General features: G+C 35.3%; 1 protein-coding gene across 1 annotated transcript in view; it reads right to left on the reverse strand.

Annotated features, from left to right (window-relative positions):
• Nucleotides 1–523: 523 nt before the first annotated feature.
• The window catches only part of Lrrcc1 (leucine rich repeat and coiled-coil centrosomal protein 1), a 30,654-nt gene continuing 3,708 nt past the window's right edge, over nucleotides 524–27,469 (reverse strand). The window contains exons 4-19 of the mRNA XM_013012494.1: nucleotides 23,466–23,633; nucleotides 21,748–21,923; nucleotides 21,441–21,647; nucleotides 16,411–16,607; nucleotides 13,820–13,967; nucleotides 13,071–13,219; nucleotides 10,493–10,697; nucleotides 9,888–10,027; nucleotides 9,011–9,212; nucleotides 6,900–7,085; nucleotides 5,967–6,141; nucleotides 4,775–4,938; nucleotides 4,026–4,234; nucleotides 3,366–3,503; nucleotides 2,251–2,386; nucleotides 524–1,449 (exon numbers count right to left, since the gene is read on the reverse strand). Of these exons, the coding sequence (XP_012867948.1) occupies nucleotides 1,327–1,449; nucleotides 2,251–2,386; nucleotides 3,366–3,503; nucleotides 4,026–4,234; nucleotides 4,775–4,938; nucleotides 5,967–6,141; nucleotides 6,900–7,085; nucleotides 9,011–9,212; nucleotides 9,888–10,027; nucleotides 10,493–10,697; nucleotides 13,071–13,219; nucleotides 13,820–13,967; nucleotides 16,411–16,607; nucleotides 21,441–21,647; nucleotides 21,748–21,923; nucleotides 23,466–23,633 (2,723 nt within the window). The 3' untranslated portion in view covers nucleotides 524–1,326. The remainder of the gene's footprint in view (nucleotides 1,450–2,250; nucleotides 2,387–3,365; nucleotides 3,504–4,025; nucleotides 4,235–4,774; nucleotides 4,939–5,966; nucleotides 6,142–6,899; nucleotides 7,086–9,010; nucleotides 9,213–9,887; nucleotides 10,028–10,492; nucleotides 10,698–13,070; nucleotides 13,220–13,819; nucleotides 13,968–16,410; nucleotides 16,608–21,440; nucleotides 21,648–21,747; nucleotides 21,924–23,465; nucleotides 23,634–27,469) is intronic.

Genomic DNA, 27,469 nt, shown 5'->3' on the forward strand with positions numbered 1-27,469 from the left:
ATCTTTTTGTTTATCCTATTTCACTGAAAACTGCTTTTATCTGTATGTTAATCACTTTAAATGAAGTTTAAGGGCTTCCAGCTATTACCTCCCACTATTTTCCATTTCCATTCTGAGACTCTCCTTCCATGTGCTGCTATCTGGGATGTTCCTACATATTTCTTCACAGCTTAGTTATCATGAAATGGAACTTTCTCTTAAGAAGTTAAGTTTCTTCTGGTTTCATTTACCTTTTTGTTTTTGTTATGCCAGTACTGGGGCATGAACTAATGGTACCCCATTATCTCTGGACTTTCTTGCTCCAGGAGAGTGCTCTAACATTTGAGCCACCTCCACTTTTCAGTTTTTTGCTGATTAACTGGAGATTAAGAGTCTCAGAGACTTTTCTGCCTGGCTGGCTTTGAACCACAATCCTCAGATATCAGTTATCTGAGCAGCTAGGATTACAGGCACAAGTTATAAGCACTTAGCTTTCCATTTACTTTAAAACACCTAGTGCACTATTGATATCCATTTAAAACTGTGGTATTGTATTTTTATTTCTACTGAGAAATAAGAGGAGTATAGCACTTAAGATTTCTATTTTTCATATACATCATAAGAAGTGATAAAAGTGAAATCATTAATTATCTTATATGAAGAACTCTCTTCATATACATGAACTAATAGGGAGAATGAGAGCAGAACAAAATTGCTCCTCAGGAATTTATAAAATCTTAAATGTGTTCTTCAATGAAAAGTCAAATACATTCTAAAAAAAAGGGTAGTTCTGAGAGATGTGAAGGCTACATATGCTTCTTAAAACATGCTATGCCATATCTTTGACTCCAGCACTGCCACAAAAAAAGAAAAAAACAAAAAAGAGTGTCACATATTTTACCTTTGTTAACTTTTTGGTTACATCTTATAAACTCTTAAAAAGATAGGAGCTCTCTCAACTACAGATAATAGAATTACCTCTTTATCAACACTATAAGGCTAAAAACAATAAACTATTTTCCCTCATGTACTCAAAATTATAATCTTCATTTATGAATCTGCTTGCAACTATCTTATTACCAAAGAGTATATAGCACAGAAACAAGAAAAGTGGCTTAAGTCTAGATATTATGATAGGTTTTTTTCTAATACACATAATTGTACAAAATTTATTATAAAAACCTACATATACAATAAATATTTGGTCAAAAGTCTCTTAAAATTAATCATGATGAAATGTGTAGAAAGAGACATTTCAAAGTCGTAGCAGTTACTACTTTTACAATATTTAATCATTTTTACAATAGGTTTGCCGGTCCATTTCAATTATATTTGTTCTCAAAGCCATCACATCTCTTGCTGAATTTCTTTTAGAGCAGAAGCAAGTTGCTTAATTTTTTCCTCCATTGCTTTTTTGTTTTTGCATGTTTCTTCCAGAAGTTCACGCATTTCTTCTTCAACTCGATAAACCTAAGGCAATGTATGAATGTTACATTTTAATTTCCTAAGGTAAAGGCATTTAAAAAATACTTTCTAGAAGAAATGTCAACAACTTATTCTTCAATATGTTGTAACTGGGATTCATTTACTGTAAAATAAAGTTAGTAAAATGTAACTGGTCCAAATGCTAATAGGGAAAACATGTTGATAGAGTAATCAATGCACTTTCATTTATATGATCTGTTTAGTGCTCATTAGACTCTTCTGAAAAAGATAAAACAATGTATTGCAATTCTATTTTAGGGCTAGAAAATTTTTTTGAAATTGTGCAATTTCTATCATAGTGTGGCTAGAAACCCAGTTTTCATATTTTATCTCACTATTGTCATTGTTGCCTATAAAATGCTGAGTTCTAAGTTTAACTTAAGCACCAATTCCTTATAGATTTTTAAAATGAAACAACCTTCCTCCTCAAGAAACAAACTCCATTCCTCTATGATCTCTTCATCTGATACTGTCTAGTTCTGTTTGTAACTAAAACAATACTACACTTCTGATACACTACCAATATGTTCATCTTTTTTTCTACTCTATTAACATTGTCATCCAGAGATCATGAAGCAAGTATACATTGGGATGAAACTTACAATTTTGCTTCTTACCAGAATTATGTTTTGCAATAAATCTAAGTTTACTAAGCTTGGTTTCACGATACTTTTTATAACATTCTTGATATATTAGACTATAAAATTATCTGTTTTTAATTTCTAAGGATTTATTTGGATATAAACATTTAATATTGATTTCTAGAGTGAATTTTATTTATAGTACCTTTAAATTTGCAGAATCAATACATTTTTGCTTTTCAGATGATAGTTGTGATATTTCAGCTTGATGAGCTTCAACAATTGCATCAACTTGCTTTTTAAATGCATCATCCATACTATGAAGCTTTTCTACTGCATTCCTTTAAAAAGAGCATCAGCAAAAAATAAATAAAAATTAAAAAAATCCCCTAAAGACTCTCATATGTGTGTGTGTGAACTAGGTATATTTTTGCTACTCATATGTTAGGTTATTGATGTTGCTGTGCATGTTGACATGAGAACTGACCATTAAACCTATTTTTTCTAGGAATTTCAACAGTATAAGTTGTTTCAACAACTGTTATTTATATGTAGCAAGATAAACATTATTTCTATTAATTGTTCTGTAGAATGCATCTGAAGGCAGAGACAGATACATACATTTTCTTTCTTTAAATTTAAAATAATCTTGTGTAAGATTGCTATCTAAATCTTCTCCAGCCTTATCAGAATCTCATCATTACTGAGGCCAAGTGACTTTCTTCTCTAAAGAGAAGTTTTTTGTTTGTTTGTTTTTTTGGGTCCGGTCGTGGGGCCTGAACTCTGGGCCTGGGCGCTGTCCCTCAGCTCTTCAGCTCAAGGCTAACGCTCTACCACTTGAGTCACAGCGCCACTTCCACCTTTTTTCTTTTTTTTTTGCTTATGTGGTGCTGAGGAATTGAACCCAGGGCCTCAGGCATGCAAGGCAAGCGCTCTACCACTGAGCCACCTTCCCAGCCCTAAAGAGAAGTTTTTTTAAGTGTAAATTAGTCACAGCTGACAATATCACTAGTTTCTTTCATTCCAACAGTTTTAAAGCAATACTATAATAAAAACAATATGCTCATACAGCAATTATTATGTATCAGACACTGCTCTAAGAAGTATGTATTTCATATAGCCATATATATTAAAAATACATACATACATGTCAAACCTTAGATCTACCAACTTTAAGGAGGGAACTACTACCTTTTACAAACAGAATGAAGTTCTTGGCAAACAACTATGTCCTACATATTTTTAGTATTTTCTTTCAACCAGCTCACTTCAGTGTTCATGTTTCAAGGAATCTCATGTCCTTTAGAATTTAACACTTACTTTTGTAGTTCAATACTTTTGTCTCTTTCTGCTTTAAGTTGTCTTTCCTTGTTTTCAAAATTTTCTTTCACTTCTTTTACTTGTGTTTCAAGATGAGCTAGAAGTTCTCCTTTATCATGCCATTTCTGATTAAGTGAACTAAAAGTAATTTAAGAGTAAATTATTAAGTCACATTTCATCTCCTTCAGTACTGGGGTTGAATTTAGTGCCTGTACATGCAAGGCAAATGTTCTACACTGAGCTTGATCCCTAAGTCCTTTTATTTTACTTTTTTTGTTTTTTGGTCAGTCGTGGGGCTTGAACTCGAGGCCTGGGTGCTGTCTCTGCACTCCTCAGCTCAAGGTGAGCGCTCTACCACTTGAGCCACAGTGTTACTTCTGGTTTTCTGAGTGGTTTACTGGAGATGAGTCTCACAGCTTTTCCTGCCTGGGCTGGCTCTGAACTGTGATCCTCAGATCTCAGCCTCCTGAGTAGCTTGGGTTACAGGCATAAGTCACCAGCATTCGACTTTTATTTTAATTGAGACAGGGTCTCAGTAAGTTGCTCAGGAAGGCCTTAACTTTATAACCAATTTCTTTGCCTCCTGCGTAGTTGGGATTATAAACATATACCACCACACCAGAAAGCCACATATTATTTTCTCAGTGGAAAATATAATACCTGTAAGCTTTTCTAATTTCTTCAAGTTCTATTTCCTTTGCTTTCAACTGCTGTTTCAGTTTTTCTTTTCTTTCATTGTGTCTTTCTAATTTCTCAATTACAGTATCCAGTTCTGTACATTTTTCGTCAAGTTGCTCTTGAGAACATTTTTCTACTTCAGTCATCTTTTCTTGTAATAGTTTGATTTGTTCATCTCTTTCTTGTAAGCACTTTAAGATAAAATCAGTATATTATTTTAATTAAGTTTAAATGTTTCATAGTTTGATTAACCAGACATAAATTAAATTATTACTTAAAGGATACTGAACACATAAAATAATTTCTCTTGTGACAGCATATTCCAGCTAATAATCAGGCAGCACTTTATTTATTTATTTTTTTGGGTCCGGTCGTGGGGCCTGAACGCTGGGTCTGGGCGCTGTCCCTCAGCTCTCCAGCTTAAGGCTAGCGCTCTACCACTTGAGCCACAGTGCCACTTCCGGCTTTTTTTTTTTTGCTTATGTGGTGCTGAGGAATTGAACCCAGGGCCTCAGGCATGCAAGGCAAGCGCTCTACCACTGAGCCACTTTCCTGACCCATCAGGCAGCACTTTAGGAGAAAATATTATAAATAGGAATGAACTATGATATTATGTTTTAAGTTCTTTAATAATTGCAAACCATGGAGATAATCTTTTTTGGATATTTTGCTCTGCACAGATGTTCAAACTTGCCATTGGCTCTTTTCTCAAAATCAAATGCCAAACTTACATCTTTTAATTTTCTAATTGTCTCTGTCTGGTCTTCCATGATTTTATTTTTTATTTTTAATGCATCACTATCATTTTCGTTTGTCTTTCTTAGAGATTCATTCTCTCTACACAGACTTTCTATTTGAGCCTCTAATTGCCCACGAGTTTGGGATAAAGATGACCCTAAAGAACAAAACAAAACAAAAAATAAGTTAGAAACACAAAGAACCTTGAAGGTTTTCCATTTTATAAAAGCCTAATCTAATAATGTAAAAGACAATAAATAAAAACTGAATTAAACTCCAAAACACATTTCACAATATGATGAGAAGAGGGGAAACAAACAAAAAGCCTTCTCAAAATTTTGGCTATTAAAAAATATAAAAATCATGAATAAAACCAATCATCATAATTATATTAAAAATTTCACCATCACATTAATAAATGATTAATTTAAAATAACTGCATAAGAATTAGCATTGATGATTTATTTAGTTAACTATTATAAAAGTATACATGGTTCAGGAAAGTAGCTAAATTATATAGCCATGAGAACAATAAAAAATATCAGTGCTAACAGAATTGGGGTGTTTTCTCCATAAAGAAATAATAAACATTAAAGGAAATACATGTTTTTCATCTTGATTTAAATGTTGCAAAATGCATATATACACCATGTAGTATCCCAAGAATATATTCAATTTTTCTTTTCAAAAAATCTGTGAATTATTTTTTTTACATGACATCTTAAGCTGGGGATAGTAGCTCATACATGTTAATTCTAGAATTCAGGAGGATGAGATAGGAAGATTCAGAGTTCAAAGCCAGCCAGTGCTACACAGCAAGATACTTATCTCAAAATACAAAGAAATAAATTTAAACAAACCTGTAGACTTTTTTAAAAAGTTAGTATTGCTGCATTGCCCTAGTTGGTTTTAAACTCCTGGATTCAAGTGCTTCTTCTTTCTATTAAATGTCTGCTGAGCAGTTGGGACAGTGCTGCTATGTCTGGCTGCTATAATTTCTTAATTGACAAATTAAGAATTAACTTCTCAATTTTCTGTTTCCACAGAGGTTTTATTCTTGTTTGACTGCCAAATCCTTTCAGATAAAGGGTCATCTTTTCTCTTGGCATCTATTGGCAGTTAAGTCCTTTATTTCACTGGTTTTTAACAGTGGTTATTATACATTTGAAAATTTGAGAATTTTACCCTGTTTTGCCAGTTCATGCCCCCATACTTTTCTTTCTGTTCTTAAACCATAAATCAGTGATTCCTTTGCAGCTAGCTCAGAAATAAGCTGGACTTTCTCATGCTTGAGGAGTTCTATTTGAATACTCTTCTGCTTGTCATCTTCAATCAAAATTCCAAGAGTGTTGATTTGATTCTGTATATACCCCAAACATTAAAAAAAAAAAATCAGTCATGTGTTTTAGTTCTCACTGTTGAATCTTATAATGAAAAAAAAGCTATGCAAAGTAAATAAAGACAAAGTAAATTTTAACCAAATTTTATATCACAAGTTTTAGTTTCATTAACTAAAGATAGAGTATAAAGCAAGAAAATAAAACTTAAGAGGCCACTTCTTCAAACTCTGAATTTTGTTCTAAAGCACTAACAGAGAAACCATGCCTGTAATATTTAAACTTGCTCATAATGCACTTAGATGAAAAGTGTACGCATTACTTTTCCACAAGTTCAGTTATACTGGGTAAAGTATTATGTGTTTATTTAAAACTGAGACAACAGTAATAAAGACATTAACTTAAAAACTATTATAGTTAAGGGTATTTAAAAATCACCAACATTACCATTACAAAATTAATGTCAGCTATTCAAGTGGCTCTTTCTAAATGCACTTCAATACTACTTGAGGATGGTTTTCCTATTTCTATATTATCATTCACTGTACAGCAGGTACTTATTTAACATGGTTTGAAAAGTAAATCTATTTGTTTTTTACGTAAATACAATTCTAATGTAAGCCCTACAATTTGTGAAATAGTAAGTTTAATCTCCTCTCCTCAGTTGTGTTTTCTGATGTACATTAAACTACAAAATTAGGATAATCTAAAAGTTCATTTTGTGTACTTCCAAAGGCCATTATACTATGAGACAATGTAAAAAAAAGTTGTAAGATTTTACCTGTAAATTTGCCGCTGTTTCCTGCTTCAATTTGGAAACTTCTGCAAGTTTTGATTTTTGTTCTTTCACCATGCAGGTCAGATCTTTTATTAAAGAAGAGGATTCATTTTCTTTTCGTTGAGCCCAAATAAGGGCATGTTTACTCTTGGCTAACTCTGTTGCCACATTCTGAAAACCATCTTTGACCTGTAATTCAAAATTGCATTATAAATGGCAGTTCTTCAAATAATAAGAAAATATCTGCATACAGTAGTTTGCCTTTCATTTTCATAGTCAGTTTTAGCAAAAGAGTAAATTTGCTTTAAACTACAAATGTTGATGATGAAAATGACACAGTGAGGTTAGTCACTGGTCCATATTAGAGAAAGTATACCTAAGATGAGAATTCATTATGACAAATATTTAAGTTTGATATATGCCAGCCATTGTTCTATGTACTACAATAAATTAATGAACAACAAAGACTAAATCTTTGTCAAGTTACATTCTCATTTATACATTATGGATGATGTGATCACCATAAAAAGAAGGAAGTAGGTTCAAGGATGGAAAGAGGAATATCCTAAAGTAACACAGGTGAGGGCTAGGAATGTAACTTGGTGGTATAGTGCTTGCCTAGCCTGCACGAAGCCCACGGTTTGATTCCTCAGTACCACATAAACAAAAAATGCCGGAAGTGGTGCTGTGGCTCAAGTGGTAGAGTGCTAGCCTTAGCACAGAGAGGCTCAAGGACCGGCAAAAAAAAAAAAGTAATTCAGGTGAAAGGAGTTAAGAAAGTTAAGTTTAGAATTTAGGTGAAAGGTCCAAGCTGTAGATATAATCAACAATTTAAAAAGAGATTGATTGTGTCTACAAAAGAAAAAATTGAACTTGGGCATTGCAATAATAAAAGTTTGGAGAAAATGAGAGAAAATGACTAGAGACTGCAAAGAAGTAAAATAACAGAAAGCTGAGAACACCAAGAGATGGTAAGCAGGTAATCAAGTGAAGTATCTGGAGGGAAAGAAGGGAGACACTGTCCAAGGGCTGCTCCTAGGTCTAATCAGGTGAGTAATACATTGATAAATTTAAACACTGTGGATGTTACTGTCTTCTCACCCACAGCAATACTAGTAGAAAAGCCTAATCAGAGCATGTTAAAGAAGGAACTAAATTAGGGAAAGCAAATCTATGCCTTTGAGAAGTTTTATGCCAAATGAAAACAGAGAAACAAGGTGGTAGTCAATAGAATCAAGACAGTGTTCTCAAGATGAGAAAAATCAAAGCATCTACTTAAACAGCAGGGAATGGTTCAATAGAAAGGAAAAAGTGCTGATATGAGAAGAGTACAAGGGTAAGAGGGAAGATTTCCTGATGCCCTATTCTTTTGTAGGCAAGAGAAATGGGATCTAGTTTACAGTTGGTGTGATGGACATTAGGAACAAGACTATTCTTCTATAGCAGGGATTGCCTGACTTTTTTTTGGAAGCCAGACATTATGGTCTCTACTATAAATCTCTACGCAGCTTTTGTGCTACAAATCAGCCACAGATAATATGTAAACAAATAAGGCTCCTTTACAATAAAACTATCCAATAAATAGGCACTGGGCCATATTCAGCCTTAGGGGTTTCAGTTTTGCCAACTCCTGCTATACAGAAATAGAAGAGAGGGCTAGGAAGTTGGCTCAGTGGTCGAGTGCTTGCCTAGCAAGCATGAGGCCCTGGGTTCGATTCCTCAGCACCACATAAGCAGAAAAAAGCCGGAAGTGGTACTGTGGCTCAGTGGTAGAGCACTAGCCTTGAGCTGAAGAGCTGAGGGACGGTGCCCAGAGTTCAGGCCCCACAACTGTCCAAAAAAAAAAAAAACAACCCAACAGAAATAGAAGAGAATTCAGGTTTCCCAGGTCTTATTTCAGCGTTCATTATACTACATTTATAATCATAACTGGTTTTTGCAATAGCAATGAATACCTGCTATATATATGTGAGGAAACTAAGGCTCTAGAATTTTGTCATTTTTTAAAGTCACATAGCTAACATAGTGTTATGTTTCTGAAATTTAGTTTTATAGTCTCCTTATCAAATTATGTATTTTTACTAATTGTTTCTAATAAAGATGCTAATTCTTACATCTCTAAATCTTCGGGCTTCAACAGTTAAAGCAATCCGAAATTCATTTTCTAAATCCAGGTATTGCTGATTTAATATATCAATTTTTTCTTGGTAGTCTTTTATTTCTTCCTCATGCTTTCTTTCTTGTTTGGATAGTTCCTTAGCTAAGGCATCCTGGAATTCTGTATCATTCAAAAAGTCCCTTGTTTCAAGTTCCTTCCTGGAATGTAAAACAAATACAAATCAAAGGATATTGTTGATGTAAAATAAACTTAAAGTTTTAAAAAATTTTCTTAATAATTTATATTCTTCAATATTAAAGGTCAAGTCTTTAAAATACAGAAATTGGGTATAGATACATAAGAAAAAAACAGTTTTTGTAAAGTTTTTTTTTTTTTAAATGTGGTTGCCTCATATGCATGAGGCTCTCAGTTCGATTCCTCAGCACCACGTAAGCAGAAAAAAGCTAGAAGTGGTGCTGTGGTTCAAGTGGTAGCCTTAGCTGAAGAGCCGAGGGACAGCACCCAAGCCCAGAGTTCAGCCTCCATGATTGACAAAAAAAAAGGATATCAACTAAATTAACTAATAGTTACTTGGGTGTCCATTAAAGTATCTTTCTCTATACACAGTGATCAGTGTTTGTGCTTAGACTAAAAAATAAACTTCATTGTAATGTCTCAATTATACATCTCAAACAGTGACAAAAAAGTCACCTCATTTTCTAGCCACGAGTTTTTACTATAAGGTTATTTCTAATGCACACATACATTTGGTATTACTATGCAGTCATTATGTGAGACTTCAGAACAGTAAGTCTTTACATATTAGGGAGGAGTAAAACCTAGATCTTTCTTTTTCTAAATAGCAATAGTTCTCTGATACATTTTTCACTTACATATGTTCCTGTTGTTTTAATGCCAGAAGTTGATGCAGTTGTTGTACTTGTTCTTTTTCTTGGTGAAGGGAAGTTCGGAGTAAGTTTATTTCTCTATCAGCAGCTGAAGCTTTGAGTTCTACCTCTTTGATAAGTCTCATCTGAGTAAATATATAAAATTATAGTACTTAGATAATAATCTGTTTTGATGCTAGTTTCCATAAATGTTATTTAAATGATAGGACCTATGGATTAAGGTGATTTTCAAATATTATTGAGTTAATGCTGTGATCACACAATCTTGGCCTTAAAAGCCCCTATACACCGGCATTAAATAATGCTCATCTTAGTAACAGTCTGATGAGAATATCCAACAGTAAGCATGAAAATGAAATTCTTTCAAGCACCCAAACACTCCAAATCTAGCTCTGGTAAAACAAAAAACTAACCAACTGCAATGTTTATATCATCTTGTTTAGTGTTTTGACATTCAATAAACTACATGATTACTATATAATTAAGTTTTGTATGTAGCCTAATGTCATTTAGGCTTACTTATATGTATGCTTTGTTTCAGTTAGAAATTTGTTACTCCATATCATAGATACAAAAAAATAGAGAAATACCTGTGCTGCCTGCTGCTGACCTTTTTGCCTTTCCATTTTCTCTAATGCTCTTTCCAGAGTTCTTAAGTGTCTAAGGTGATCCTCCTGTTGATCTCTTGCTTTCATTAATTCAATAGTTAGTTTTTTAATTTCATTTTGAAGTTTGTGTACCATAATTTCAAGTTGTGACTTGGAATGTCTCTCTCTCAAAATAATGTCCTTTAGTCTAAAGCAGAAATTATAGATGGCAGTTAAGTATAGTATGCATAACAAAATGATAGAAGTTATTGCCAATATTTACGTTTACGGGAGAAAGATCTGAGATAGGTTTCAAACGCTACAATAAAAAATGGCTAATAAGGTGGGCACCCATAGCTCATGCCTGTAATCCTAGTTACTCAGGAGGTTGATATCTGAGAAGTGAACTTTGAAGCCAGCTTGAGCAGGAAAGCATGTGAGCCTTTTACCTCCAATTAACCACCAGAAAACCAGAAGTGGCGCTGTGGCACAAAGTGGTGGAGCTTACCTTTGAACAAAGAGCTCAGGGACAGCACCTAAGCCCCGAGGTTCAAGCCCCATGAGTGACAAAATAATAAAAAATTGTTAATAAGCAATACATGCCTTTCTCCCATCTCTGAATTGAATGTGCCCAAAGGAAAAACACTAAACATAAATTAGTGAAACACTGTCTGACATAAACTTTAAAAAAATACCTAGTGTGTTTTTGGTACTGGTATGTAAGGTTTTGTGTGTGTGCCTGTCCTGGGGCTTGAACTCTGCCTGGCATTGTCTTTGAGGTTCTTTTTCTCAAGTCTCTACTTCATGAGAGCCATAGCACCAATACCAGCTTTTTCTGAGTAGTTTATTGGAGATAAAAGTCTCACAGACTTTCCTGGTTGGACTGGCTTTGAACCTCGATAATTAGTTCTCAGCTCCTGAGTAGTAGGTAGGATTATAGGTGTGAGCCACCAGTGCCCAGCATATGTAAGTTTTTAAAAAAAATTTTCTGTATGCCTTTTTTTCTGTATTCTGTGTGTGTGTGTGCTGGTTGTAGGGATTGAACGTAGGGCCTGGACACTGTCCCTGAGTTTAATTTTTGCTCGATTTTAACACTCTACCACTTGAGCCACAGCTCCACTTCTGTCTCTTTGGTAGTTAACTGGAGATAACTAGGATTACAGTGTGAGCCAGTGGTGCCTGGTGGCATGTACACAGATGAGTAAGATAGTCTCTGCCTTTAAGAAACTCAGAATCCGGTAAAGAGAACACAACACATATGGACAGATAGCCATGTGAAAAAATACTGTATGATTACTTGCAAGTCAACTTTGTATCACTCAGACAATACGTATTGATCCTAGATTTATAATAGAACCTATTGATTAAAGTTGAAAATGATTAACTAATGTTTAAAAAAGGGATCATTTATTGACTTATATAACCAGACTTAAGAGAAACACTGAGTGGCATTATTCTGAGGGACTAATGAAGTCAAGAATATGAATTCTGTTAGAATATTTTATATATCCAGCTATCTGCTGGATTCCTTATAGACTGTTTGGCAATGGGGTACTGGGATAAGGCCATAAACATCTCTAGGTTCACATTCTAATAGCTCTGAAATTCAAACAAAAAAGCTCGTCTTTCTCTTACCAAATGACAACATAATATCTAAATAGTAGTTTCAATTTTAAGATAAACAATTGAAATAAAAACTCCAAGACCTAGCTTTGTTCATTAAAAAAAAAGAAGCATGAAAATATGAATGATTTCCCTTCCATTATCTCCATGACTCAGTCACAGGGTTTCTACAAACTTGTCATTATGTAATGTTGACTGTCAGCAAGAAGAGTACAATTGTCTTTAGATAGTCAGAGTACCATTAATTTATTGATCCTCTTCTCTCATCCTTGCCTAGTATCAATTCAGAGACAGCAATTCTCAAAACACAAAAAAAGGTAGGAAGGTGAGTGTGTGTTCGTAGCACAATATGTCATAGCTTGAAGAATTATGCTGAAGTTCTTACAGAATACTTGTTAGGTATAGTAGTTTTCTTTATACAACAGATATAACATCTAAGACAATCAGGCTGGAAGGAAAAAAATAGCACATTGGTATCAAACAAGTTTACTGGTAAAATGTTTAAACTGAAAATTGGACTGAACTGTGCACATCAACTTACTATTCAAATAAGATCTTTTAAGGGAATTATCTACTTACAGACATGAAATAAAACCAAAAACAACCTCTAAACTTGATTTGTTGCAAATATTTAGTCTAGTAACCTAGTATTCACGGAAGGATAAGTTGAGACAAAAATCAATAGGAGCTCTAGGAAAAAAAATCTTACAACCATTAGAGCAAAGGCATAACTTTAAAATAATTATAGAAAATAGGAAGAAAAAGGTTATTACAATTTAGAAAACTAGCATTTTCAGAGAATGAAATAAGACACTTAAAAGCACTAAATCTTAAATCAAAGGAAACCATAAACTTAAAAAAAATGACATAATAGCTGGTTTAAATTAAGATATTCCAGTTGCAGGTCTGTATTGTTTGTGCTATGAGACACACTTAGGTTTATATACTTTTCCTTTACCTATCTGTGGTAAGTAGAGCCAGGCTATGAACATCTGTTTTTGCATTTGCTTGTTTATGTAGCTCATCAATATACTCCATAAGCTGCTTTTCAGCTTTCTCAGCTTTCCATCTCATCTCTCTCTCTTCGTCTAGTTGTTCAATAAGGGACTGAAAGCAAAAAACAGAGTTATACCTAAATTTGGAAAAATTACCTAGCGTCTCATGGTCTCAGTTTATTTTTTTAAATTGTATACCTGTAATAGCATCTATTTCAAAGAACCATGGTGAGAATTATATTGATAAAAGTAAAACAAACAGGATAGTGCAGAACACAGTGTTTGGCACGTAACTATTCAATAAATGCTATAATAATAATGCTATAATTATTATTGGTTTAATGATAATTACTTTTCTCAGCATTAAAGTCTCTAGAGTTGAAAATAAAGGGAGGAATCAAGTAAAAACAGATGTATTATTGTTTTTTTTTTTTGGGGGTCCGGTCGTGGGGACTGAACATTGGGCCTGGGCACTGTCCCTCAGCTCTTTAGCTCAAGGCTAGCGCTCTACCACTTGAGTCACAGCGCCACTTCCGGCTTTTTTCTTTTTTGCTTATATGGTGCTGAGGAATAATCGAACCCAGGGCCTCAGGCATGCAAGGCAAGTGCTCTACCACTGAGCCAACTTCCCAGCCCCTGTATTATTGTTTTCTGATATGCTGAACCTATAATTATGATCATTCATTCACTTTTTATTAATCCTAATTCATACCCGGTAAGTGATGTTTTCTGAGAAATTCTTTTGTGCTTTAATCATGTCAGTCTTCTGTTCTTCTAATTCTTGTAATCCATTACACTTTGCTAAAGATGATCTTACATATAAATCTTTAAGGTAAGGTTGTTTCATTTTACGATTACCACTGCAGAGAATAAAACATAAGAAACCTAAATACATTGCTTATACTGTTCTTTTTAAATTTATTCATTCGTATATGCAAGTACCTTAAATATTAAATGAAACAAAACAATAGCAACATGAAAAACTTTTTTCATAAATTTTATAATGGAAATACTTTAGTGACTTGTAAATAATAGCCTCAAGGTTTTAAAAAAGGTATTGATCTCAGTGTTAGGTGTCTGACACATTCAGATAGAAAATTCTTAAATACAACAGAATAATTTAAAAAGTATTGACAGAATTTGGGATCATAATAAAAAGGTAAATTAAAAGTGTACAGGTAACACATATTACAACAGAGTAAACATGCAATATCACTAGTCTGACTGAATGATTGTGTTTGTAGATGAGTGTAATTAGTTATAGAAAGTTAAATATTAATAATTTTTTTCTCTTTATGATACTGGAGTTTGAACTCACAGCCTTGCTCTGTTAGGCAGATGCTCTACCATATGAATTACATCCTAAGCCCTGTTTGCTATATGTTGTTAATAGGATTTATGGCTATGATTGTCCTATTCAGGCTTCTTGCAAAATTAAGATGATTGGCACATACCACTCACTGTGTGTGGTTAAGATGGAGGTCCCAAGAACTTTTCCATCAGTGATAGAAAATCTCAAACAGTGATCCTCCCCATTTCCACTTCCAGCATACTAAGAATATAGGTATGAACTATATACCCATACAAAAAAAGAATAAATTAAAGAAAAGAAACTGACATGCTTAGTGCCTGATGGCTCATGCCTGTAATCCTAGCCACTCAGGAGACAGATATCTGAGGGTTGTGGTCCAAAGCCAGCCCTGGACAGAGACAATTATTTCCATCTAATCAGCAAAAAAAAAAAAAAAACAAGAAGTAGAGCTGTGGTATAAGTAGTAGAATGTTATTTTTGAAGCAAAAAAACCACAAACACAAATGCCAAAACAAAAAAAACAAAACTCCCAAAACCAAAAAAAAACCCCCATAGACAGTGCCCAGGCTCTGAGTTCAAGTCCAGGCCCCACACCCCAAAACACCAAAGAAACAAACACAGGTAAAATGTTTATTTTACCTTAGGGGAGAATGATGGAAGGAGGAACACTGACCAAGACACACTGTACATATAAACTGACACGTTGAGTTAAAAACCCTTTATAAAACTATTTAAATATAAGTTTATTGTACCCATCCCAGAGTACAAGGTTTTCTGAACAAAATGACACAATGATCACAATTAGACATGAAACTACCTTATCCTGATGGCATCAAACATGATAATCTTATTCACCCTGATCCTAAGCTTAGTAGGTACTATCTAAAGGCTTAGCTTCCCATCTAGATCTGTATACAGAGAGAAAAGCTTAGTCATATCAATCAAGTCCATCACAATCCCAAGTCTATGAATCTTATTTCCACTGTAAATGAATGCAGTGATTTTAACCTTACTTTCTCAAGTTATAGAATGTTACAGAAAAAGTGATCACTTATATCAATGTTCAGCTGTTAGTTTCTGTAGGGATTTGTTCTAAGATCCCTCTTAGCAAAATCTGCAAACAAGTCATACAAAATGTTGTAAGCTAGATCTAACTTACAAAACTATAAGTAAATACATACAGGGTTATATGCAAGTGTACACAAATATATTTATGGAGGTATGGTATATGCAGGGGAGAATCCAAATCATGTAATTCCTTAAATAAACAAATGCAGTCCAACAAAATGAATACTTTGAAACGAATACTTAAGATGTATGTATAGGGGAGGTCATAGGGGATGGGGTAGAGAATGAAGAGAAGTTGGGGAGGGAAATGCAGTCATAATATTCAATGAATATCCTAAGACACTAAGAAAATTAAGGGAAGGGGTTGGATTGGGATGGACTAGAGGAGTGATGTGTTGTATTTATAAGCTGAGTTGTTGCATGGCATTCCTTTGTACAACTACTTAAATACAAATAGAATAAATAAAGGTGATAATTTTAACTGGAAAAAAATATGATACTTATAAGATGTAATATTTGCATATAATATAATGAAGTATACTGTAAATCATTTCTATATTACTTATAATACCTGCTATAATAAATGTTATGAGATAGTTGTGATACATTATTTAGAGAATAGTTATAAGAAAAAATCCTCTCATATTCAGCATGGAGCAGCCATAGGAGCAATAATGTAACTTAACATTTTTTTTTCCACCAAAGGTTGAATGACTCCGTGTACACAGAACCTGAAGATATGGGGATGGACTATAGTCCTCAGATCTGAGAGAATAAAGATAAAATCTGAGAGAATAAAGATAAAAAAGACTTATCTCTGATGTCAGTAAACTGATACATTTATCACCAAGAGACAGCTTCAAGGAAGAACCCAGCCATACTGACTTCTGGCTGTATACCTTATTTGGAAATTAAATCAGTACCTTATAAAAGTGCCACTGTTTTTATTGTGATGCTTAATAGTTTGAATAGTTCTTCCATAGTATGGATTTTTTGGTCTTCTAGCAACTTTTTTACTACATTCTTTTCTGTGTCCATAATCACTTTCAGAAGTTATATCTGTGTCTCTTTTTGGTTCTAGATCTTTCTCAGGAACACCATCTATTAAACAGTTAGAAGTCTAGAATAAAAAAAGAGAACAACAAGATTTGTTAAAAGTTCAATTAGTATAAAAGTCAAAATTTAAAATTTCTGTAAGTTTTAAGATATTATACAAGATTAAGGGTTAACAAACTAGATATGTTTTACTTGAACTCTGGGCTTGGGCCCTGTCCCTCAGCTCTTCAGCTCAAGGTGAGTGCTCTACCACTTGAGCCACAGCATCACTTCTGGTTTTCTGGTTTATTGGCATAAGAGTCTTACGGCCTTTCCTGCCTGGGCTGGCTTTGAACTGAGATCCTCAGATCTCAGCCTCCTGAATAGCTAGCTAGGATTATAGGCATGAGTTACCAAGCCCGGCAGATATGTTTTAAATTAAAGACAGGAAATTCAGTTTCTGTCATGGACACAAGCAAGCTTCTACCAGGTTGATTCTCCTGGAAACAATTAGAAACTCTAGAAAATAAAAACAATAAAACAAAACAACGAAAACCAAATGAAAATTATATCAATACCTTGAAAAATGAACAAAATAATATTATCCTAGAAGAGTGCTGACACTTGTAAAAATAGATGTGAATGGGATCAGATTTTAGCCAGAATTTGTATTGTAATCAGAACCATGCAGGGAGACTAAGTCTCAGATAGGACAAAACAGATTTTTAATTTTTTGTGCCAGTCCTGGGGCTTGAACTTAGGGCCTGGGCTCTGTCCCTGAGTTTCTTTTGCTCAAGGTTAGTGTTCTGCCACTTAAGCCACAGCTCCATTTGTGGCTTTTTGGTAGTTTAGTAGAGATAAAAATCTCGTACTTTCCTGCTTGGGCTGGCTTCAAACCATGATCCTCAGATTTCAGCCTCCTAAGTAGCTAGGATTACAGGTATCAGCCACTGGTGTCCAGCTCAAAACAGACTTTTGGACCCGAAAAACCAGAGGGCCATAGGGGCAGACTACAAGTAGCCCTGTGAAGTATAAAGGAAATTAAGTATGAACTGCTGCCTATGAGGAAAAATGATAGCTTAAGTAAAATCAACTTAATGCTAATAACAAAAATGTCAACACGATGGTAGTAGAATCTCCATAACAAAACATTCACGAATGACTAGGATGTAGTCCAAAATTATTCACCATAATAACCTACTGTCAGCCAGGCGCTGGTGGCTCACGCCTGTAATCCTAGCTACTCAGGAGGCTGAGATCTGAGGATCTCGGTTCAAGGCCAGCCCGGGCAGTAAAGACCATGAGACTCCTATCTCCAATAAACCACCAGAAAACCGGAAGTGGCGCTGTAGCTCAAGTGGTAGAGCGCTCGCCTTGAGCTGAAGAGCTGAGGGACAGCGCCCAGGCCCAGAGTTCAAGCCCCACGACTGAAAAAAAAAATAACCTACTGTCAAGAGAAAACAGAATCACTGGAGAACAAACCTAAGATGACCCAAACTTTAAAACAGTAATCACATGTTCAATGAAATTAAATCAGCAATCTTTTTTGCAGTTTTATATAATTAAAATATACAATTTCTGAAGAAAAAATAATTGACATCAGAATGAAGCAATATAAAAAGATGAGATAAATGTGAAGAAGTTTTTAGTGGATGAGAACAGAGGGGTTGAGGCATGGCTCAGATTGTAGAGTGCTAGCCAATGGGGCAAAGTGGCAGATACTAAACTTGAATACTCCTCCCTGCTGCTTCCAAATCACTTTTCTGAGTTTTTTTTTTAAACCACAGATTTATTTTCAAAAGCTCTTTATACTTAACAGCTTTTATTTACCTCTGTATTCTCTCTCTCTATTAGGTCTGATATCTGAGGATAGAGGTTAGAAGCCATCCCAGGAAGGAAAGGCTATAAGACACTTATTTCCAATTAACCACCAAAAAAGCCAGAAGTAGAGCTGTGGCTCAAATGTTAGGAGTGCTAGCCTTAAGCAAAAAAACTCAGAGACAGTGCCTGGGTCTCTTAGTTTAAGCCCTAGGAACAACATAAGCAAACAAATAAAAACCCCATTTAATTAAAAGTTGACTAAATATAAAAAATATTATAGGTTTTCAGAAATAATTTCACAAATCAATGGAAGAATTATGATTTTTTTAAATTTTATTTTTTTAAATTGTGAGAATACAGTACAGAGGAGTTACAATTACATGGGCAAGATAATGAATATGTTTCTTAGAATTATGATTTTTAATTCTCACTGATTAAGTCCTTTAGTACAGCACAGTAATAATGATTTTACTTTTAAACTATCATCATTGACACAGTAAAAAAGAATACAACTACACCAGGTACTGGTGGCTCATACCTATAATTCTAGCTACTCAAGAGGTTGAGAGCTGAGGACCTAGGTTCAAGCCAGCCTGGGCAGGAAATGATGTGAAACTCTTATCTCCAATAAACTACTAAAAAAAAGCCAAAAAGCCAGAAGTGGCACTGTGGCTAAAATGGTAAAGTGCTAGCCTTCAGCAAAAGAAACTCAAAGACAGTGACCAGGCCCAGAGTTGAAGCCACAGAACTGGCAAAAAAAAAAAAAAAGGAGAAAGAGGCGGAGGAATATACAACCATATTATCAGGAGATTTGGATGTGAAACACAATTTTACCTTATTAATAAAGTATCCTTACACAACAATTTTAAGTCCCTAGTTTTCTTTCTTACACGCATGGTATAATAATACTCAATACTGGGCTGGGAAGGTGGCTCAGTGATAGAGCGCTTGCCTTGCATGCATGAGGCCATGGGTTCGATTCCTCAACACCACATAAGCAAAAAGAAAAAAGCCGGAAGTGGCACTGTGACTCAAGCGCTAGCCTTGAGCTGAAGAGCTAAGGGACAGTGCCCAGGCCCAGAGTTCAGGCCCCACAACTGGAAAAAAAAAAAAAATAAAATAAAAAATAAAAAAACAATACTCAATACTTCAGATTTAAGTTATTAAGCTTAAATCTAACATTGGTAGGTGTGTCATTAGGTAAGATAAAAAAGCTGGAAGAAATGGAGAAGTCTACAAATTAATATTGCATCAAGGATGTTGAAGAATTCACAGGACAACAATCCAGTTCTGGTTTTATCCCTATCTACCTATATGACATAAAAGATATCATTTAGGATTATTGAAAATCTGCATGTACCATAACCAAAAGCATTTTCTAATCCTTGTCCATTTTTATAAAGAATTGAAATTCAGTTATAGCACTTGGCAGGCTGAGGCAGGAGGAGGTTCATGAGTTTTAAGGCCAGCCTAGGCTACAACTTGAGACTCTGTCTCACAAAACGGTCCCAAACCAAAAAACAAAACCAAAAGTCACAAATTTTTAAGTTACACCGATATTGAATTAATGGTCCATACTATGATCTGTACTATACCAAACCCACTGCATTCAATGAAATGTAGGGCCCAAGGCAGGTAAACAATCATTCTGCGTTAGTGTAAGAATGTTAATAACAAGGGCTAAAGACCCAGACATTCCATGAATTACAATTCATTCCATTCATTTATAGATTAAAAAAAAAAAAAAAACCCTTAGCCAGGTGTGGGTGGCTCACGCCTGTAATTCTAGCTACTCTTGAGGCTGAGATCTGAGGATCATGGTTCAAAACCAGCCTAGGCAGGAAAGTCCATGAGACTCTTATCTCCAAAAAACTACTCAGAAAAACCTGAAAGTGACACTGTGGCTCAAGTGGTAGAGTGCTAGCTTTGAGCACAAAGAAGCTCAGGGACAGTGCCTAGGCCTGGAGTTCAAGCCCCAGGACCAGCAAAAAACCCCAAACAACAACAAAACAAAACCAAAAACACCCTAAAAATTAGAAGCAATGATATAAAATGACTTAACAATTCAGAAAAGTATAGTTTAGGTGGCAGTCTGCTGAAAGCTGAAATTGAAGCAGGAACCATGTAAGTGAATTCAGTTGTGAATTCTAGATCTATCTATCAATCATCTATCCATCTATGCCAGGACTTGAAATTGAATTTAGGGCCTGTGCTTTTTGCTAATGGCTGGCCTTTTAACACTTGAGCCACTACTGCTAGTTCTGGCTTTTTGCTACTTAATTGGAGATAACCGTCTTTTGGATTTGTCTGCATATTTTTCATTATCAAATACTCAGTTCAAAGAGTCCTCAATTTACTTAAAGTTGAAATACATAGTGAAGCAATGTGAAGTACTACAGAACAAGGCAAAGGAATTATATATGAAAGTGTACAGTTAATAAGAAAAATAGAATGTATATTAGCATTTTCTACCACAATTACTATAATCAATACTATTTCTCTAAAAGAAAATACAAATGCACGTGTTAATACATCCAATATAGATTGTTTCTGGCTGATCAGCTTGTACAATTTTTTTTTTTTGTCTGTCATGGGACTTGAACTCTGGGCCTGGGCGCTGTCCCTCAGCTCTTCAGCTCAAGGCGAGCGCTCTACCACTTGAGCTTCCAGTGCCACTTCCAGTTTTTTCTGGTGGTTTATTGGAGAAAGGAGTCTCACAGTCTCTCCTGCCCGGGCTGGCTTTAAACCGTGATCCTCAGATCTCAGCCTCCTGAATAGCTAGGATTACAGGCGTGAGCCACCAGCGCCCGGCTGTACAATTTTTTTGTAGGTCATGGGGCTTGATCTCTGGGCTTGGGTGCTGTCCCTGCACTCTTCAGCTCAAGGCGAGTGCTCCACTGCTTGAGCCACAGAGATTGGAGATAGGAGTCTCACGGACTTTCCTTCTCGGACTGGCTTTGAACCGTGATCCTCAGATCTCAGCCTCCTGAGTAGCTAGGATTATGCTAGGATTATAGACGTGAGCCACTGGCATCTGTACATTTTTATAATTACTTTTTCTTTAGTAAGCATACGAAGGGGCTTTAGGAAAAGTTACCTCATTGAGAAGCTGTAAAATTTGGTCATCTAATTTCTGAAGTTTCATCTCATTCTGAAAATCACTTTCCTGGTTAATTTTCTCTGGTTCAGATGGACACACAGATAAAAATGATGTCACAACTGTATCTGGTGGTATACTTCCAAATTGCTCCAAGGGAGGTAACACAGTAGGGGGTGATGATACAACTGGTATGCTATCAATGATCTATGTATGACAAAAAAGCAAATCAGAATCCTTATAAATTTAAACTTACTAATTCATTAAAATTTGAAGGTGTATTAGGGGGAAAAAAACAATACTACACCTCATCTTCACTTATATTTTGGGGAGAATCAGAAGAAACTAAGTTATCCAAAAGACCTTCTAAGCACTGCAGGTGTGATGTATTCATTTCTGACAAATTTATTGGTTCACCGAATATATTTTTGCAATCTAATATTCTGAGCTGTGGCAAAGTTTGAAGAATAATTTCTCTGTACCCTTGGAAACAAATTATTCAAAATAAAAATTTAAACATTTTAAAATATTAATTATTTTAAAATAAATTAAGCTGATCCATCAGCTAAATGTAACATTAGTTTCAGAAAGCAATAAACTTGTAATAAACACTACCTTATGAAGCTTTTCTAGCATGTAATAACAAAATAAACAAAAGAAACAAAATTGTATCCTTCACCCTCCCAGTACAATCCTCTTGATATAAGTCATAATAATCATTTCTGAAAAATTACTTTAAATTCATGAGACCCAGGTGCAATTTATCCTGCAAAGGAAGCTAAAGATGACATATATTTATTTTTTACATAAATAGTAACAAATCGAAGTGCAGCATATCCTTAATAAAACATCTCCTTGGGGCTGGCTCAGTGGTAGAGCGCTTGACTTGCATGCCTGAGGCCCTGGGTTCGATTCCTCAGCGCCACATAAGCAAAAAGAAAAAAGCCGGAAATGGCGCTGTGGCTCAAGTGGTAGAGCACTAGTCTTGAGCTGAAGAGCTGAGGGACAGCGCCCAGGCCCAGAGTTCAGGCCCCACGACCGGACCCCAAAAAAATATTAAAAAACAAACAAACAATCATCTCCTTGGCCTTATACATAAAAATATTAAGATACATGCATTTGTATACAATAACATATTGCTTATTTTCCCTAAAGATAATTAAATATGACAAATGCAACACATTAGGACCGACTTGATAATTAAATTAGTAGAAACAGCGCTTACAAAGCTAATGAAGTGGTTAAGTAACTGGAAAACTTCAAAAATAAGAAAAAGAAATCTAGCAAATCCATACAGAACTTTCAAGGGGAGAAAATTAATTTTAGCAATGTTTCCCTTAAGTTGTAGAGCGAAGTACCCAACTTAAAACAGGAAGTCAAAATAAAGATTCAAACTATTGGAAATTGAGGTTCTTTTCTTTTTATTTTTTTTTGCCAATCCCGAGGCTTGAACTCAGAGCCTGGGCTTTGCCTTGAGCTTCTTTTGCTCAAGGCTAATAAACACTCTACCACTTGAGCCACAGTGCCACTTCTGGTTTTCTGGTGGTTTAATGGTGATAAGAATCTCATGTACTTTCCTGCCTGGGTTGGCTTTGAACCGTGATCCTCAGATCTCAGCCTTCTTTGTAGCTAGGTTTACAAGCATGAGCCTGTACCAGTTCTGGGGCTTGAACTTGAGATCTGAATGCTGTTTCTATGCTTTTCTGCTCTTAGCCAGCAGATAAAAAAAAATTCCTTACTCATTTTTATATGCACACAATATTATACTATGAGAATACACTGTAATGACAAAATTAATTGAGTTATTCACTTATGTAATATGCAACTGAGTAGAATTAGTAACCTGTTTATTCTATGTTCTTCTTTTATAAAAGAACGTTAGTTTTTCTTAAACTTGTAATTGTTTTTACAAATATAAAATGAAATACCACAAAGCTTAATATTAAAAATAAAAGAAGGCCCAATTTCAGTAAATGAAGGAACTTTAACTCTTAACTGATATAGAAGTGTGATATTAGTCCATACCTGGTGTGTGACAGACAGGATTACCTTCTCCATCCTTCTCTAAAATAAGATTAGTCAAGAAGTGCAGTCCTACCATACACTGAAGTAAGTGATGAATGCTATCTATAAAATTACTGTGCAGATCAATATATCTAAGTTTATACTTTAGTCCATGAAGGGGCATCAACCCTGCAATAGAAAAAACGTTTTTGAGGCAAAGGAGCACTAAGATAATGCTATAAACTGACACAAGTCTAACGAATAGGTCATCAGTAAGTTAAGCTGTTTTAAAGAAACAAAGGTTCAATACCTCTTTGAGGCTTAATACCTAGGATCCTGGGCTCTGGTTCAAAACAAAACAGACCTCTCTAGATGATGCATGATCTTATATAAAAGCACAAAGATTGCTTTAGGTTCTTTTTGACACATCAATTTTGAGTACCAGTTACAAGTAAATACTATGGAACACTTCCTTATGTTGGTTTAAGTAAAGAAGGCAAACAGCACTCACCTTAGCTCCCTGGGGATATTTGTCACAAGGGTTTGTCTAGAGCATGTTGCAGCAGACACTGATAATTTCAGCAGTAGCTTTCATGGGAAGTGCTCGGTACACTGCCAGTGTGCTCTGTACATACTAACGGCTTCTCTCATTTCCTAACTCAGAACTTTCTTTAAAATGGAGGAAGGCTGTTGAGCAAAAGTAAAAGCCTAAAGTGTGAGGAAGTTAACTGCCCAGGGACTCTCCTCTATCAAAAGAAGTTAGTGGGTGAATTTTTTCCCTTCTTTTGGAAGGACTATTTGGAGCTGTCATTCTATTGTTCTTCAGAGGGCATTATTTCATAACTTTGTTTAGTTTAGCACTCTCTGTACTCAACTTTAATCCTTGTTTTTTCACTTTTTCTTTCTTTTTTGGTCCAGTCATGCGGCCTGAACTCTGGGCCTGGGCGCCGTCCCTCAGCTCTTCAGCTCAGGACTAGTGCTCTACCACTTGAGCCACAGTGCCACTTGAGGCTTTTTCTGCTTATGTGGTACTGAGGAATGGAACCCAGGGCCTCATGCATGTAAGGCAAGCACTCTACCACTGAGCCACCTTCCCAGCCCGTTTTTTTCACTTTCTTCAACTTGAGTAGAATATCCTTTTTCCTCAACTTCCGCATTTATTTGGCACTTCTACTCATCCTTTTGTCTCATCTGCGGAAGTCTCTGACCACCTCTATGAAGTCTAATTTTTCTTTCACACATTTGCACAATACTCACCATTGCTCATTCACTCTGTGAGCCCTTGTTTCATGTTACTAGTAATCCTTCTTGCGCTTTAGTTTTAAGAGTACCTCACAGTGTCTTCCTAAGTTGCTATTCTATCTTAATACTCTCCACAATCTCCCAGTTTCATGGCTACAAATACCATTCAGTGCTTTTACTGCAAAATGTAAATTTTCACCAGGACCTCCCACCACAAAACTAGACTATATGTATACGTGTTTAACAGTGCTCTCAAATTTAAGACAGGAACTTTATTTCTCACCAGATATCTCTAAACCTACTTTTCTCAATCTCTCTTTTGTTAATAAATAGTACTATTATTAACCTAGAGAAAACTTGTAACTCTTGTATTTACATTCTTTTTATTTCCTCTCCTGTCCACCTAAAACCTACTCCCTACCAAGTAATCACTGTTATTTACAAAATATAAATATATTATCCCTTGGTATAATACCTTCAATGACTTCCACTTGTAGGTAGAATAAAATACAAACTTCTTATCTTACTTATAAACCTGCACTGACCTGGTCTCTGCTGATGGTTTCCTACCTTTTCTTAATGTGGTCACTTATTTGCTATTTTAACACTTGTTTATCACATGGCAAGCTTGACCTTGCCTTAGCAGATTTATATTCTGAGTTGCATTTAAATGTCTTAGTATACAATATTTTAACTTTTTTTTTTTTTTTGGGTCCGGTTGTGGGGCCTGAACTCTGGGCCTGGATTCTGTCCCTCAGCTCTTCAGCTCAAGACAAGTGCTCTACCACTTGAGCCACAGCGCCACTTCTGGCTTTTTTTTCCTGCTTATGTGGTGCTGAAGAATTGAACCCAGGGCCTCATGCATGCAAGGCAAGCGCTCTACCACTGAGCCACCTTCCCAGCCCCTATTTTAACTTTCTTAACAATCACCTGTGAGAACTTAAGAGTTGTCCATTTTATTTTTTTTCTAATCGGCTCACTATCTGAAATATTTTTTTGCTATGCCAACTTGTTGCATTTTAAACTGATGTCTAATATAATTATGAAACGAAAGTATATTAAAAACCCAGACTATTTTTGGATCTTTTGATATCTAGCCTAATATCTAAGATTGCAAAACTTTCATTTTTTTTCAAAATATTTCCCTCTTTGTATGAACTGTTTCTTGAGAATTTAAAATGCAATATTTAATGGTTTTATTTGTGAATTGTTCTTAGTACTTACCATGCTTGAGAAAAAATTTTGTTTTAAGCTTGCCTTTTTTTCTGAAAGTTGCTAACAACTGAGTATCTATCTGAAATTTAGTCACTAAAACTCACTCTTTTTTAGGTATAGAGTCAGGACTGAAATACAGAACATTTCCATTACTGGAAAAATACCCCTGTGTTCCTATATAACTGAAATTCTCTCCCCATGTAAAGCCCCTAGTAATCAATAATCTGATTTCTGCTATAGTTTTGCCTCTGTCATAATACCATATACATGGAACTACATAGTGTAATCTTTTGTTACTGAGTTTCACTCAACGTAATTCTTTTGAGACTATGCTGCTGAACGCTCATTCCTTCTTAGTTCCAAGAAGTATCTAATATATGGATGTTTCACAATTTGTTCATTCATATACCAGTTGTTTTAGTTGGCTTTCTGTCACTGTGACAAAAATATCTGATATAATCAACGTATAAACAGGAAAGATTTATTGTGGCTTATGGAGTGAGAGCTTTTAGCCATGGTCACTTGGCATCATCTTGGGTCTACTCTGACGGGTGCACAGAGGAGAGGTAGGTATGTTTTCATGGCTACTGGAAAGCAGAGAGGTAGGGGCCAGCGTCCTCAGATCTTCAAAGGCATGCTCTCAATGGATTAATTTCAAGTAGGCCAAAATTTTTAACAGTTCTAATACCTCCCAACAGCAGCAAAAGCTGAAATCAAGCCCGTAGCTTGTGGGCCCTTGAAGGGAAACCATAGCTCTAGGATTATGAAGAACAATTCAGAGACTGAGATCTCAAGACTGTGGTTTGAAGCCAGTCTGAGCAGGAAAGTCCATGAAATTCTTATCTCTAATTAACAGCAAAAAGCTGGATGTGGAGTTGTGGCTCAAATGATACAGTGCTAGCTTTGAGCAAAGAAGCTCAGGGACAGCACAAGAAAAATAACCATAAGCAAGGTGCTGGTTATTCATACATTAATACTAGCTACCCAGGAGGCTGAGATCTGAGGATCAAGGTTCGATGCTTGACTAAGCAGGAAAGTCCATGAGACTCTTCTCTCTAATTAATGACCAAAAGGTCAGAAGAGCTAAGCCTCAAAAAATTCTCAAAATCACAGGGAACAGTACCTAGGCCCTGAGTTCAAGGCTCAGGACTGACAAACAAAACAAAACAAAACAATCCCCCTACCTCCACAAACCCTCAAGGAACTATATAATTTCTTGGGGTTAAACAACTCAAGGGACACTGTATAAAAATATGTAAGTGTATATTTAAATATCATAAGAAATTATCACTGTTTTCCAAAGTGGTTGTACAACTTTAATACTACTAGTAAGTTTTAATTGCTCTATAATCTCATCAGTATTTTGCCACTTTTTAAAGCTTTAGCTATTCTAGTTGTGAAGTGGTATCTCATTCTAGTTTCATTTTGCATTTCCAAATCATTAAAAGTGCTATCTTTTTTTTAAATTTTTAATCTTTTTTTTTTTTATTGTGAAAATACTGTACAGAGGGGTTACAATTACATGGGCAAGATAATGAGTACATTTCTTATCAAGCATTGTAGCCTCC

The sequence above is a fragment of the Dipodomys ordii genome, unplaced genomic scaffold (genome assembly GCF_000151885.1).
Source record: "Dipodomys ordii isolate 6190 unplaced genomic scaffold, Dord_2.0 Scaffold17, whole genome shotgun sequence".
Taxonomy (NCBI): domain Eukaryota; kingdom Metazoa; phylum Chordata; class Mammalia; order Rodentia; family Heteromyidae; genus Dipodomys; species Dipodomys ordii.